At 63.1% G+C, this 15,142-nt stretch overlaps 1 protein-coding gene across 4 annotated transcripts; it reads right to left on the bottom strand.

Annotated features, from left to right (window-relative positions):
- Positions 1 to 206: 206 nt before the first annotated feature.
- On the bottom strand, positions 207 to 14,902 carry PIGQ (phosphatidylinositol glycan anchor biosynthesis class Q). 4 transcript variants are annotated; one of them, XM_046667531.1, is made up of 12 exons: positions 14,702 to 14,902; positions 13,440 to 13,595; positions 10,840 to 11,538; positions 8,872 to 9,003; positions 8,603 to 8,723; positions 6,445 to 6,571; positions 5,941 to 5,995; positions 5,702 to 5,813; positions 4,908 to 4,988; positions 4,142 to 4,256; positions 2,536 to 2,597; positions 207 to 1,684 (listed from the first exon to the last, which is right to left on the bottom strand). In XM_046667531.1, the coding sequence occupies exons 3-12, from the start codon at positions 11,526 to 11,528 to the stop codon at positions 1,532 to 1,534; spliced, it is 1,647 nt and encodes a 548-aa protein (XP_046523487.1). In that variant the 5' UTR covers positions 11,529 to 11,538; positions 13,440 to 13,595; positions 14,702 to 14,902; the 3' UTR covers positions 207 to 1,531. The 4 variants fall into 4 exon arrangements, with proteins under 4 accessions (XP_046523487.1, XP_046523489.1, XP_046523486.1 ...); XM_046667533.1 differs by having other exon boundaries at positions 207 to 960; positions 5,941 to 6,094; positions 14,702 to 14,899; XM_046667530.1 differs by having other exon boundaries at positions 5,941 to 6,094; positions 13,503 to 13,595; positions 14,702 to 14,899.
- Between the last annotated feature and the right edge of the window lie 240 nt (positions 14,903 to 15,142).

The raw sequence follows: 15,142 nt of genomic DNA, 5'->3' as shown, positions 1-15,142 counted from the left end.
ACGAGACCTGCAGAGGCCTGCTCCAGGGTACAGGGTGCCCAGTGCCCCGTAGCTTGGTCATCATTTCAGGACAAATGGGGGGCCAGCTGTCCCAGCACCCCAGGATAAGGGGGGCCCCGCCCCATCCCCACCTGGGGCAGAAGGTGTGCGGCCACAGTGAGGGCCTTCCCACACTCACGGCCCGTGTGGCTACTGGAAGGCACAGCTCACACTCCAAACACGCGGGAAGCTTTATTGTCACAGCACAAAAAGGCAGAATCGGGACCTGTCCTGCCTGACTCTAGCTGGTGGGGACTTGCTCAGGGCCCCCCACTGTGGCCTGCACCAAGGCTCAGGCAGCAGAGGTGGACAGTCCCAAGTGCCCATGATGGACAGGGAGCACTGGCCCCCTGCCTACGGATGTTTCCAACTCCAAGATGACAAGCCACACGTGACACCCTCTACCTCTCCAGGCCTCCTCCCCCAGGTTCCGGGGCTCACTCACACTTAGATTCTGCTGGCAGCCAGCAGGCAGACGCAGCCACAGTGCTGGACACCCCCGCCCCTGCCCAGGGGGTGCTGCAGAAGCATCTGCCCAGGAGCTGCCTGCTTCCCTGAGGAGCCAGTGAAGGGGAATGAAGATCTGCCCAAGGGGCCTATTCCTGTGGGGCACAGGGCAGGAATGGGGCAGCCAGGTGGGCAGGTGCTTGGCTTCCAACAAGGCAGCTTCAGGCACCCCACATGGCCTGGCTGCACACAGGGCCTCCCAAAGGCCTGCGAGTGGCTCCTCCTGCAAAGAAATCTCTCCGGGGAGCACCAAGAACTCAGGCATGAGGGGCGCTGCCACCCAGCTTCCCGGAGGGCCCTTGCTCACTGGGGCTGCAGGTTTAGGCTGGCGTCAGCAGCTGCCTGGATCCCCAGGTTGACTGGCCGTTGTGCCACTGAGGCAGCTGGAAGATATCAGGGACCCAGGAGTGCACCCTGCAGAAAAACCCCAAAGGGAGGAGATACTTGCAGGTCAGAGTCTCAAGGACCGTTGAGTACATCTGGGAGGGGTTCCTCTGCCCCAGTACAGGGTGTGGCCACTGGGGAGCAACCAGGAAGACCTGCCAGCACACCCCACCAGGAACAGGCATGGTGGGCAGAGGTGGGGGTTCTACAAACCTTGCCAGGGGTCTGGAAGTGAGGTGAGGGGGCAGGGCAGGGCTCCTGGGGGGCTGGTGGGCACTGGGTTAACAGTGCCATCACAATAGATCAGGAAGGGGTCCCAAGGCAAACAGTTCTAGGAATGGAGTACAGGCTGGCTGGCCTGGCTGGCCACCCCTGAATCCTCCTGCTCACCACCCCCACGACCTCGGAGTTGGGAGATGTGACAGGCAGGGCCCCAGCAGGGCCTGTGGAGGCCCCAGACAGCTGGGGGCATGGAAGGCAAAGAGCGGGGCCCGGCCACCATGTGGGACGCAAGCTGCCCGATGGTCAGCAGCACCCTGGCAGTGTGGAGGGCTGACTGTGGTTGGGCGTTGGTGCTAGGTGGGCCAATGGCCAGAGCCCCTCAGTCCTGCTTGTCCCCTCTCTGCCTCCAGGGGTAGATGAGCTCCCCGAAGAACAGCTTGCGGCACAGGGAGCCCCAGGAGTGCTTGGGGTGGCAGCCACAGCTGGGGAGGCGGTAGGTGTGCACCACACGACTGTACGGCAGTGGGTTTATCTGGAGATACAAGGGCAGCGCTTAGCCAGGGCCTGGCCCCCAGCTCCCTGGGGCTTGACTTCTCAGGGCCTGGTGGGCACTCGGGGGGTCCCTAGGCTGGACGAGTGTGGGGCAGGACCAGCCCTGTCCAGACATAGGGGGCAGGGGAGCAACTCAGGAGGGGGCGTAGGGTGCGGCTAGGCGTGCTCTGCTCTGGGCAGGCTGCAGGGAGGGGAGGCAGGCCGGGCTGGTGGGGCGCAGACCCCTCCATCCCAGGACTCACTCAGCTCCCAGGAGCCTCCTTGGGTGGGACTCGGAACACACTGTACCCCGAGAAAACCACACAGGGCCCCGGCTGCCTCAGCATCTGGCTTCTCCCCAAGACACGAGCAGGCTGCTAGGTATTACCCTCAGGCCAACCCTGCCTGCCAGGACCTGACACCTGGCAGCCAGCGAGTCACCTAGTAACCCACCTGCTCCCTCTCGCACCAGGGCCCCCAAAACTGTTTCCGATAAAGGAGCCCAACAGAGAACGCCTATGTGTCCTAAGTACGTGCCATCCTGCCTGGAAAGGGAGCCCGTGGGGCCCAGGACAGGAGACAGGGACACAGGGCCACGCAGGCAGGACCTGGGGTGGCTGCGGGCATCTGACAGCACAGGGGATCAGGCCCTGCTGAGGGAAGTTGCAGGCAGAGCGGGTCACGGTGCCCAGAGACCTTGGGGGTGGGGGAGTCACCCCACAGCCCCACACAGGCCCCACACCCAGGGCAGCACAGAGGGGCTCTGATCTTAGCTGCCTTGGAACGTGGCAGCACCACGGCGGGTGGGGGCCTGCCCACAGGCAGCAGTGTGAGGGGTCCATGGAGCCCTACCTGCATCAGGAGGCGGAGGGGCCTGCCAGCCTCGTGCTCCAGGACTCGGAACTTCACGCCAGCTGCAAGGAGAGCAAGGTGCCCATGAGGGCGAGCAGCAGCCCTCCCAGGGCTCCCAGGGCCCTGAGGCAGCCCCTTCCGTCCTCATGTCTGTAGCTGACAGAGGGGCTCCGACGGCACCGGGCCTTCATCTCAGAGCAGCACTCACAGGGCTGCAGGCCACCGGGGCCCCTCGTGTCCTTCCGTCTGCCTGTTTGAGCTGGCTGCCCGACCGCTATGAATGCCTGCTGCCAAGCTTCACCTAGACAGCAGCCGAGGGCCTGGCAGGTACGGCAGAGCCGGCCAGGTGGCAGGAGCACAGGCTACGCTGCTTTCTGGACGGGATGTGGGTTTTCCCACAGAGTAGATGGGGCGCTTGCTAGGCGGCAGCCACCCTGCTGGCATCTAAACGTCTTCTAACGTCTGCGTACATGGCTCGGGGACCCACCAGGTTCTTGGCCCGCAGTTTGGGCTCTCAAGCCTGGGGATTCCCAAGGCAGAAGGTTCTTGAAAAGAGAAGCTAATTATCAATTGATGAAGAGGCCCCAAGGCAAAGTCAGTGAAGAAAAGAGGCAGCGGCATCTGTGGCCTTTCAAGTGGAGTTAAAACGACTCTGCTCTGGCCGGGAGCCGCGGGCTGGGGAGGAAGGTGCAGGCTCTTGGGTTTTCCACCTGCCTGGACCTGGCATGCTGGGGTGTCAGCGGAGGCTGGGAGCCAAGTGAGGTGGGCAGTGCTGTAGTTGGGTCCCTGGCCTCGGCCACCTGGGGGTCTGCAGGGAAAATGCCTTGGAAAGAGGGTTTGAGTGTATCCAGCAGGCAGCCTTCAGGTCCAAGCCCACGGAACGTGCACGTTCATGTCCTCTGGCTCCACACTTGCCAGGAGCAGCTGCCATGAGCTTTGGTGTGTGGCCCGAGCTGCCCAGCTGCAAACGGGGTGCAGGGCCTCCTGGGCATGCTGGTCACCTTGGGGGCCATCTGAACAGCTGCTCGACAGAAGCTGTGCCAGGAACTCCCCAAGTTCCCTGATACATTCAAAGCCCCTGAACCAGATAGGCCAACCCACAACCCTGTGACCAGTGGGGCCAGTCTCCCCTCAGAGGTGTCTGGCCAACCCAGTGGTTGCAAACAGGGTCAGCCACCTGCAGAGGGCACGGCCAGGGCAGCTGGGACGGTGGCTGTTGTCCTGCAGGCAGTGGTGTGCTGGGGGTGGGGCAGGAGGGTGCTCCCATCATATGGAGGTGGCCAGCCCGGCGTCCTCCACCCTGGCCTGTCCCCTCCAAGGTTGAGGGGCACCAGCAGGCACATGGAGCTCCACATGACCACATGGGGCTGCAACCTCTCTGAGCCACATTCAGGCACCACTATATTCCTGCGGGCAGACCTCAGGGCAAATGTTCACGCTTGTCACAAAAAAGGGTGGCAGAAACGAGAGCTGCCTCTGTGGCCTCTGAACCTGGGTGCCAGGTGGGCCCACTCCCTCCAGCTCACTGCAGGCAGCTGGTCCAGCAGCCACCCCAGAACTGGGGCTCTCTGTCCTCCCTGCCCGCTCGCCCAGCATGCAGACCTACCTGCAAGTCTGTAGGGCCGGCAGAGCCGGAGGCCGAGTGAGTACAGCGGCAGGGAGTTGACAAGGTCCACGAGCAGATGGATCAGACCCTGCACAGTGACCACCAGGAGCCGGAGCTGCAGCACAGATGGTGTTCAGGGCCTCGGAGCCAGGCCCGTGGCTAGAGCCATGCCGGCACACTCACGAGCAAAGCAGCCGAATCGTGTTGGGCCACAACGAAAGGTGACCAGGTACAAGAGCCTGGGGGAGAGCATGCCCCCCACACACCGAGGGCACAGGCTCCACCCTGAACCTGAGGCCTAAACACGAGGTGGCAGGGAAGCAGTAGGCGGGGAACAGTCGGCTCTCCCACGGGTCAAAGGAGACGGCACTCTGATCCAGGGAACATGCCACTGGCCCTTAGCCTGGGCCACCTGGGTGCCGTGCCCTTCCTTCTGTCTGTGCGCCTCGACCCCGCGCCAGGCACTAAGAGGAGACCACCACCATGACCCGCCCACCATGGGTCCTGGCCTCCACGCACCCAGTTGCATGTCCCAGAGCAGCAGGTGGTGTCCCCCCAGCATAGGACCCCTGCTTGCTCCAGGGCCCAGCACACACTGCCCAGAATCCAGAACGGTCACACCCCACATAGCCTGCAGGGGTAGATGGCCTGCCCACGGATGCCCACTGGCAGCCAGAGCTGGCAGTGACCCCTCCAAACACTGTGGGCAAGGCCCATGGGCCAGATGCCACGCCCCGCACACCCAGGGTGCGTGGTGCTCGCTCACCAGGGTGAACACCAGGTAGTATAGGGCCGTGGTAGGAAGGAGGAAGACCAGGATGGTGAAGAGCAGAGTCCCGATGAACAACTGCCAGGAGAAGGACACCAGATCAGCATGGCCTAGGCCAGGGGACAGCCCCACTAGCACCAGCCACATCCCGCTGCCCATCCCCACCAAGCCCATCCTGTAACTGAGCAGAAACAGGACACCTGCTGGCAGAACACTGGCTTCCTGAGACAACTCAGGAGAGCCCGCTCATAACAGCTTTCTCAGTACTGGGAGGGGTGCGTCTGTGTGCCCTCCAGATTTGGCGACACAAGGGGAGACAGGACCAGCCCCTCAGGTGTGCAGCCATGCACACCAAAGACAGGAGAGTTGTGGAAGTCAGGCAGAAGAAACGTGCCCTGGAGGACAGCGCCCGAGGGCCAAGTGTCAGGTCTGAGCAAGCTAAGGCTCTGTGCCTGGCCACCTCTGGTGCCTACTGTCTGGTGGCTCCCTGGGGCCCTGCGGCACCCTGAGAGCAGGGTCTGTCTCCTACCTGGGTCAAGGTTCTGTCTGTCTGAGGGCCCCAGTGCACCCTACCCATCGCAGACTCCCCATGTCCTGCAAGGTCGATGCTGACCCTGTGGCAGGGGAGCTATAGGACAGGAGTGTGGCTGCCCACTCATGGCACCTAAGCAGCTGCACTGGCCAGGCCCACTCAGAGGGGCCAGCCCGACTGGAGCTGGGAGATGATCAGCTGTGGTCACGCTGGCCAGTCAGGGCCGGGGTGCCCCCTCCCCTGCAATCTTGCCCAGTACCTGGTCCAGGTCGTAGGAGCAGGAGTCCACCCGCTGGCGCAGAACGTTCCACTTCTTCCCCCGGAAAAGACGCCAGAGTGAGGACAGGCCACAGATCTTCATGCAGTATAGCCTACAGGGCATGGGAGCTGTCAGGGCACCACGCCACCCTGCACCCACCCAGCCCCAGAAGCCTGTCCATGGTGCCCCGGGTTGGAGGGCTGCCCGGGCAGCCTGCAGACGAGGGAGCACACACCCACCTTGCACCGTAGACGTAGAAGCAGTAGATGTGGAAGGTGAGGAGGGCGATGATGTCTGACAGGATGGACAGGGCCACCGTCAGGCCCAGGCAGGCTGACAGGCCCAGGTGCCACAGGATGCGCTCGATGAAGGGGGACATGAGGTGGATGTAGCCTGGCGGGATGGGGGTTGACCCTGAGGGGGGCACCCAGGGACACCCTGGTCCCCCTCAAGTCCTCACTGAGGATGAGAGCCCGAGGCTTCTGGAAACCGAGGGACAGACTATGCTGCAGGCCCGGATGGCCGAGCAGCCAGCCCAGAACAGCAGGGCTCCACACATGCAGGATGCTGGGAGGGGAGGAAGCAGGGACCAAGGGGCGGGGCCTGGCTTGGGCCCCCCTGCCCTACTCAGCTGATGCTTGTGTCCATAGGGGCACAGGCTTCAGGAGCCGAACTGGAAGTCACTGGGGCCAGGTGAAGTCCCGCCCAACCAGCCCAGCCCCCTGCTGGCCGCCAGCACTCACTGATCCACAGGTGGATGTGGTACAGGAAGAAGCGGCCCAGCACCTGGTCCAGCGCCCGGTTCATCTTGAGCCCAGCAGGTGCGCCCATCAACCACTGCAACAGATGCTGCAGCTCTTCGGCCACGTGCTGTGAGGACACAGGAGGGGCGCCTTGTCCACAGACTAGCCCCACGGCTGCCAGTCTGGGCAGCGCCAAGGCAGACCTAGCTGCTTCCTCCAGGTCTCTGGACTGCTGCCTCCTGACATCACAGGCCCAGGGGGTTCCCACACTTGTCTGCCACGGAACCTCTCCACAGATGCTCTGGGATTCGGGGCTCAGAGTCATGACCTACGAGGCTGACAGGCTGCCCTGGCCCACTGGACACATGGCCTCTGATGGACATCATCCTCCACACGAGGCGTCCTTCCCTCCTCTCATCACTCAGGCCCTTGGCCCAGATGCCTGACATAGCACTGACTCCAGCTCACCAGGCAGCTTGTTGGGGGAGCCCGTGGGCCCACTCAGTCCTCCACGACCGAGGTCCCCACTCCACCACCTGCCATCAGAGTCCCGGGCCTTCCCTAGGTGGGTGGCCTCGGGTAGCATGAGAGTGTCCAGCCTGTCAGGGGCTGAAGTAGCAGGTGGGAGGGCTGGAGGGTCCCCTTGAGGGAAGGACAGATGGGAACTGAGAATCAAGGACAATGTTGAGCGAGGGCCAGAGATGGCATGAGGACCCTCACAAATGGGCAGGGAAGCTGACCAGCGTCTGGCCACCCCAAGAGGAAAGTGGATGTCTGGGCACTGTGCTGGCCCCAGTGGGCAGGCCCTGAGGACCCCCAGCCTCGTCACCACTCCTGAGGCCCCATCATCAGAGGCCGCCACCCCCTCCCGCCACCATGCAGGCCTCTCCCAACCCTGTGTGAAGACCTCAGCCATGTCAGGAGCAGTGAGAAGAGGAACAGAACGCTCTTTATAAATAGAGCTTATCTAATATTTAAAGGACAAGAGCTTGGCGGCAGGAAGAGGCTTTCATTTTTAAATTAAATATTTATACTTCTGAGCAATTTTGCAAAAGGGAGGTCTAGGATGAAGCTGGCCAAAAGGCAGAGTGTGCAGGAGCGAAGGTGAGGCAGCCGAGCCCCATTCCCAGCCACCAGCCTTCTTCCTTCCTTCTTCCTCTGGGCCCAGGCCTCCCCGAGAAGCCATGGGGACTTGGCCTGTGAGGGCTCCTGCCCCACGGGGTCCTGGCCTGGCTACAAGCAGCTCCAGTGCACACCGGTGGCTGGACGCTGATGACAGCAGGCAGAGGCTGAGCCCACAAGGACCACCCAGCCAGGCCTCAGCTGCTCGACCACACCCAGAGCTAGGAGGCCCCCCGCAGAGGCCTAGGGATGGCCTGAGGGGCCAGAGGGACTGCCCTAAGCTGGAAGACAAGCTCCCACCAGAGGGCTTTTGGCTTTGAGAAGGGAGACAGAGAAGCTGAAGGCGTGGAGACGATGCAGAAATGCAGCAGGGTGGATACTGCGAGGGTGACCGTGGGGGCAGAGGAGGGGAGGGTGGTACCCAGGCCCTGGAAATGCTGCACAGACTGTGCAGGGGCAGTTGAGGAGCACAGCAAAGGAGGGGACTGCAGAATCAATGCTGGGAGCTGCATGACTGCCTAAGGGTGGGAGGCCCGAACTCGACCGCAGAGACAGCCTGGACATAGGGGAGGTTTCCACGATGCTGACCATGCAGAGGGCCCAAGCTAAAAGCCAGCTGCCCCAAAGAGCCAGGATTGCACAAACGACATGGGGGCAAGAGGGACAGGGATGCATGACACGGGGCCTGGCAGGGGTGGTGGGCTCCCCCTAAAAGCCTCAACACGACGTGTCCCCCAGACACAACCACCTTCAGGAAGGCAAGGTAGAGGCCAGGGGAGATGTGACCCAGAGTGGGAGGTTGGGAACCTAGCAGGCAGGAGTCTGTGCAGCCCTGGGACCCTGAGAGACACCATGGCTCCTAGGTGACCTGTCTGGGGTCAGGGACGAGGGTTGCTCTACTGGCCCGACCGGGTGGAAGGAAAGAGGGGCTCTGGCCAGCTGAGGGGCCTCTGCTGCTGCCAGGAAGGGCCCCACCCCCCACCCCTGGGAAACAGGTGCTCTGAGTCCAGACCTGGCTCCACCCTAACCAACTTACGTCAGCTACGGGGACAAGGGCATCGGCCAGCTGCCCAATGCGGTCCTTCCCATGAAGCCAGGACAGCAGCGCAAGGCCGAGGGCCACGTCGAGGAACACGGACACAAGCATGTTGGCCTTCCTGGAAGGAGAGGTCCAATGAGAATGGGTGGTGAGGGCTGCCTGGCCGGAAGTGTCAGCATGGTGGGCTTGGTGCAGAGAAGGGGTGGGGAGGGCTGGGGACCGAGGTGCGTCTGGCCGCTGTGGAGGAGACCCAGGGCAGGCCGCACCTCATCAGCTGGGCAGGGTTCTCGGCCTTCTGGGTACTGAAGATGAGCGTGAGCTGCCCCAGCCGGTGCCTGAGCTGCTCACATGTGGAGAGTTTGCTCCAAATGAAGGAGAGTGGCCACAGCTTGAACACCCTGGGAAGGAGCAGAGAAGGCAGGGTCTCAGTTCCTCCTGGGGCTCTGTCCACCAGGGAGCCAGGGCCTCCTCGGCTCTCCCCAGCACACCTCACCATGCAGAGGGGAAGGGTCAGGCCAGGCTTGGCCCAAGGCCCTGGTGGCCCCAGACACCGAAGGTCACACTCCTGAACTCAGCAGGGCAGGGACACAAATGGGAGGGCCCAGGCAGACTGCCTGGCAGGGGTCACAGTGGATGAGTTGGCAACTCAACCTCCTCTGGGTCAGAAAGCGCTGACCCAGAAACACCCAGAGCGAGTGCCAAGACCACGCCCAGGAGTGGATGTTAAGGTGCCTCCCGCCACACACACCCTGTCCTGCCCAATTGGCACCCTCGTCAAGTCTCTGGCTGCCCAAGGAGACTGACTTCTCACAGAGAAAGGAAGCCCCGAGACGCCTCCAGACGATTGGACACCGAGGGGAGGTGTTCATGAGCACAGGTACAGAGAGCGCCGTGCACCTGGTCTCTGTGCAGAGCCCACCGTGGCAGGACGGACCCAAAGGGCTCCTGCAAAGTGCAGGGCCACCACCAGCCAGGCTTGGACCCTCAGGAGGAGGGAGGAGGTCTTGATCTTGGAAGGTTGAAAGCCTGTGTCTTCAACCAAGTGACTCGGAACCAATTCTGAGAAGAAAACGCATCCCACACCCCCGACTCCAATCAAGCAGAAACCCCCCGCCCGTGCAGAGGTCTCCCCAAGACTCAGACCAGCCCTGGGCAGACTGGGGCCAACAGCATCCCTGTGGCTGCCCTGCGGGGCGGGGGGCTCAGCTCCTGCAGAGCGACTGCTATGCCTGGCGTGAATGTCACCACTGGTCACTGACCAACAGCTGCTGGACAGGCACTGCAGGATGGGGGGCACACAAGCAGTTCTTAGCCTTTCTTGGGCCCTTTGAAAGTCGATGAAAGTCTAGGACTTTCTCTCCCCAAAACTGCGCCTCAGCCCAAACACACCTTCACGTAATTCATTCCAAGGGAGTCCTGAGGCTCCCAAACCCAGCTCTCATGTCAAGGGCCCCGGTGGCTCCCACAACCCCAGGCACTGTCCACACACAGCTGCCCAGGGCTCTCTGCCAGGACAGGACAGAGGGCTCCCGGAGCCCCCGCTGAGCAGGTGAGGCCAGTGCCTAACCCTGACAGCCTGAACGCCTGGATCTAGGGGAGGGACGCCCAAGGGTGTAGCACAGCTGCTCCCCACTGGGTGGTGCCACCAGGGAGAGAGGGCCCCTGCAGCCCAGCTCCGGCCCTGGGTAACCAGCCAGAATACCCCAGCACTCTCCAGGGCCCTCGGGGGCTTTTACAATCCCTCAGCCCACAGCCAGGAGTGCTCCAGGGGATCCTGGAGAGCCGCTGAGGCTGGGGACCACCACCCCACACCCACGGCTGTCAGTGAATGGACACCACTCCACAGCCTCTAGGCCTGCCTCTCCCGCGAGTGCCGGGGCCAGGGAAGCGGGCGGCCTACGTGCCTTCAGAGGGACAAACGACTCCCAGGCAGGACACACGGCAGGCCTTGCGGGGCAACAACTGGGTCTGTTCATCATCTGGTTTCCCTTTCAGGGCCGAGCGCCCTAAGGTTCACCCTGTACCCCTACCTGGTGGGCCCCACATCCCTACTGAGGTTGCCAGGAAGCCTGGCTCTGCCCTGGGAGCAAGGGGCACCAGAATAGCAGCCACTACCAGGTGGTCCTCTGAGATACCAGGGGAGAGAGTATGGGACATGCAGGGGGCAGCTGGGAGTCTCAGAAGGGCCCGTCTGGGCCTCTGTGCTCCCTGCACACCAGGGGGTGGGCACCTACCGGGAGGTGCTGGCAGCTGAGATGAGCGACAGCAGGCAGGCCAGCAGCAGGCAGATGGGCCCCGAAGCCTGCTTGGCCAGCTCCACAAGGATGCTGGCCTCCACGCCCTCTGACTGCCAGTGGCTCAGCCGCACGGGACCCTCGTCGAACTGGTCACTTCGGAAGAGCACCTCACTGCGTGCCACAGTGTCAAAGACAGCAGCCAGGCCCCCAGCACTGGCCGTGGCATCCCCAGCCTGGTGGTCAGGCAGAGCTGCAGGCGGGTGCAGCTGGGACAGCAGCACCTTGCGCTGATCATAGAAGATGAGCATGACCTGGTCCTGGCCAGGGGCACCCGGGGAGGCGGGCACCTGCCGGTGGGTGGCCTTGAAGCTCCAGAACTTGCTGCCCCTCTCCCGGCACAGCTGCAGCCAGGGCTCGTGGGAGAAGATGGCACTCAGGCCCTCCAGGAAGTGGCCTAGGCTCTCCTCGGACTCCTGCCGGCGGTGGCACCAGGTGCCCAGCACGGCCACACCTACCCGGCTGGCCTGCTGCACCTGGGCCAGGAGCTCCTTGACCTGGATGGGGATGAAGGGAAAGTGCACCACAGCCAGGACCACAGCGCTGCTCTGCTCCGGGACCCACCGTCCAACCAGCAGGCCGCTGTCCGCTGAGGCGCAGCATGTGGGGAAGAAGGCCTTGAGCACCATGCTGGGAATGCTGGAAGAGACAGGAGAGGCTCAGTTCAGAACTGATGACCCCAGGGTGGCTGGCAGTGCTGTCGCTGCAGGCCGTGAGCCACGGTGTCACAGACTGCCCTGACGGACACATCTACGTGGCCACAGGACCCGTGGACCGGGGCGACCCCGCTCTGGGTTTGGTCGCAGAGGCTGGTGGGGGCTCCCCGCTGTCCGTCTCCCTCGGGTACTGCCCCTACCTCTACCCTGGGCTGCTGTGAGTGCAGGCCCAGCCCGGAGTGCCCCTGTCCCCACCCCAAGGCAGGTCAACACACTCCCTCATTTCAGAGACAAGCAGGCTGAAGCAGGGCGAGGTTCTACAACCTGCTCAGGACCACTCACAGGGTGTGCGGGCACACAAAGGTTTTGTTTCTGTTTTTGAGGAACCTGATTAGGGCTTTTTATGTGTTGCACATGGAAAAACGTACAATCTCATTAACAATTAAACTAATACAAACTCAAACTCTAACGAAACTTGATTTACTTACTAAGTGAGCAAGAATAAAGATGAAAATTTAAACAAATTGCTGCTGTCCAAGGGAAGCCAGGCGCGTGCACACTGCCAGCGGCCCTGGGAACTGGTGCAGGTGCCCCGAGCCCACCCCTGCCCAGTGAGGCCCCAGAGGAGCCTCGGCGCTCGGGGAGCAGGCTTAGGCTCGGCTCTCAGTGCTCAGGGGGCTTCTTCCTCTCTTGACCCTCCAGGCCTCCGGCCTCTGGCCTGCCCACCCTTCCCAGGAGGAGCCCTTGAACCTGCCACTTCAGGGCAGGGCTCCGAGCAAGGGAGTGTCCTCTTGTCACAGCTGAGCGCCTCCTTTGGGAGCATCCCTCCCACCGGGGAGTCATCTAGAAATGGGGCAGGAAGTCCGCCAGCCCTGGAGAATGGGGAGATCCCGCAGGCTAAGGGGGACCGGCCTTCTGGCCTCTCCCAACCTTCACAAGGTCTCTGAGCAGCAGGCACAGCCCCAAGCGGCCGTGATTCCTGAATTCTGTGGGACCTGAGCCTTGGCTTGTCCAGAAGTAAGCTCACTGGGGATGTGGGGTTCTCAGCTAGCACCTCACTCCTCCCCAAGTCCCCCAAGATGGGGCCTGATGGGCAGCAGGGTGCTGAGGGGATTCGCCTGGGGGCATGCCTTTCTCAGACACTGCCTGCCCCCACCTCGGCACAAAGGGCAGAGTGGCCGCCCTGAGCTAAGACCCCCAAGTGAGAGCCCACACCTGAGGGTGGGATACAGGCCTCAGACTGAGCCTGGGCCTCCAGCGCCCCTTTGCTCCCAGGCCCTCGGCACAGCTGGGACAGGGCGGTGTTGTGAAAGGTGCAGGGACCCCCTTCCTGAGTGTCAGGGGGCTCTGGGAGGGGCTCATAAACACTCACGGCTTAAGAGGCCACTGGGGCAGCTGCCTTCCCCCACTGCAGTAGCCCATCTACAGCAGCCCAGACCCGGCCTAGGGGTCGAGGCCTCTCAGGCCAGCTTATTAAAGGGACCTCTCACAGCTGTGGGTTCCAAGTGAAAAGGATCCCTCTGAGTCGAGCAATGGTAGGACTCCCAAATGCCCCGCCCCCCCAGTGACCATGGAGGGCAAGCAACAGCGGGCACTGGCAGGGGAAGGCCCAGAGCCCGACGGCAGCACATGCCAAATCCCTGTGGCCACCGCCAAGGGCATCAAGGGCCAACTTGTCTTCCTGACCCTCTGCAGGGACTGCCCCCTGGACAGGGCAATTGTGCCTGTGAGGGCCGCGGCATGGCTGGCTTGGTAGCCACCATGGGGGACCAGCTGGCACGGTCCAAGCCTCTCAGTCCAGCCTGTCGGGACCAGCACAGCCCACCGACACCATCACACTCTGCCTGGGGCCTCCTTTCACAGGAGCTAAGGAAAATGGCTCACCGCTCCTGTCGGAAAAGAACACGACTGGCCGAGAGTGAACAGACGCCCTCGGGAGCCACTCACACGGTGCGTTCGCTTTGGGAAAGCTCGTCGAGCTGCACACAGGTGATTTGTGCGCCTTCTCTGTGTGTATTACACTTCTTCTACAAAGTTTACCTAAAAAATTAAAAAGCAGCGGTTCTTCACGTCTAAGGAAGAAGAGCGGAGGGCAGAAGTTGATGTTCTTCTTGTCCGTGGGGTAGTGAGAGAGAACTCAACAAATCACAGGCCAAACCCCCAGCCCCACTCCCACCTCTGCCTCTGGGAGCAACCGACACAAAGAAGGCTGCTCAGATCAGACAGGCAGGGGAAGATGAAAGAGCAGGTGGTCGATAGCAGGGGGCAGGCGGGAAAGCGGGGCAGTGACTTGGACAACATGCGCGTCTTCAAAGGCTGTGATGACCAACAGGGCATGTGCCTGGACAGCCTCCTCTGTTAAGAACAGCCCCTTTCCAGAAGGGCCAGGCCCTGCCTGGACAGGCGGGATCCTCCCTGGACCAGCCAGGTCCTCCTCAGACGGGTCAGGTACCCGGGTCTCTGGGATGCCCCTCCCCACAGACCCTGAGGTCGAGTGGACCTCAGGAAGTGGAGGCTGTACTCCCCTCCCCTCCCGGCATGGCTGACTCTGAAGTCACAGGGCCGGGGACTTCCCCATTACTGCTCCTCCAGAGCTCAGAGACACCTGTCACTCCATGCCCCTTGTGTTTCAGAGAGGACAGGGACAACTGTCTTGCAGTGGGTGACAGTGCTTGTCCCTCCATTTCAGGAGAATGGAGGTGATCAGGGCTCTGTCTTTCCTCCCCTCTGCAGTCAGGCACAACTGTAAATCGCGGGCTGCAGCTCCATCCCCCTGATGTCCTTTCACAGGCCCTGCCTGGTGGGTGGGTCAGGGGGAGCGCATGCGCCCCTTGCACGCCCGGGGGGTCGGGGGGTGGGGACCGGACCCCTAGGAGCACGGTGCTGCCACGGGTCCTGTGGCCTCCCTGGGCTGGGATGTCCTCCGCGGAGGGACGGCTCCCCGGGAGAGGCGGGGTATGGGCCCGGGGGGACAGGCTGCAGGGAGGAACGGGCCCCAGGGAAGGGGGCATGGGGGCGGACAGGTTCCGCGGGGGAAGGGGACGGAGGACGGCTCCGGGAGGGACTGGCTCTGGGAGGGACGGGCCCCGGGGGCCACCCGCCAGCTCAGCCGCCACCGCAGGGCTCCGCCCTCCGCGAGCGCTCACCGGCTGCCGCCCAGGGCCACGCGCGCCAGCGGGATCGGGACGGGGCTGCGGCCGGCGTCGGGCGGGCGGGGCAGACGGCAGCACTCGCGGCCCCCACCCCGCAGCGGCCGCTCCGCGGGACGCCAGCCCCATTTCCGCCGGCGCCGGCGTTGCCGCGCGACGGTCCAGTCCCAAAGGCCCCCGAGCTGCCGCCGGCCCTGCCCGAACGTTCCGGGCGCGCAACGTTCCCGCTCTGGAGCAGGCGGCCCGGGCGCAGCAGCGTCCTGTCCCCTAGCCTCTTTGTGCCCCCTCAGCATCCTTGTTCCCTCAGCATCCTTGTTCCCCCTCAGTGTCCCTGTCCCTTCAGCATCCTTGTCCCCCTCAGCGTCCTTGTCCCCTCAGCGTCCTTGTCCCTCTCAGCGTCCTTGTCCCTCTCAGCGTCCTTGTCCCCTCAGCATCCTT

Source organism: Equus quagga, chromosome 7 (genome assembly GCF_021613505.1).
Source record: "Equus quagga isolate Etosha38 chromosome 7, UCLA_HA_Equagga_1.0, whole genome shotgun sequence".
In the NCBI taxonomy this organism is placed as follows: domain Eukaryota; kingdom Metazoa; phylum Chordata; class Mammalia; order Perissodactyla; family Equidae; genus Equus; species Equus quagga.
This window is presented reverse-complemented; position numbering and strand designations above follow the sequence as displayed.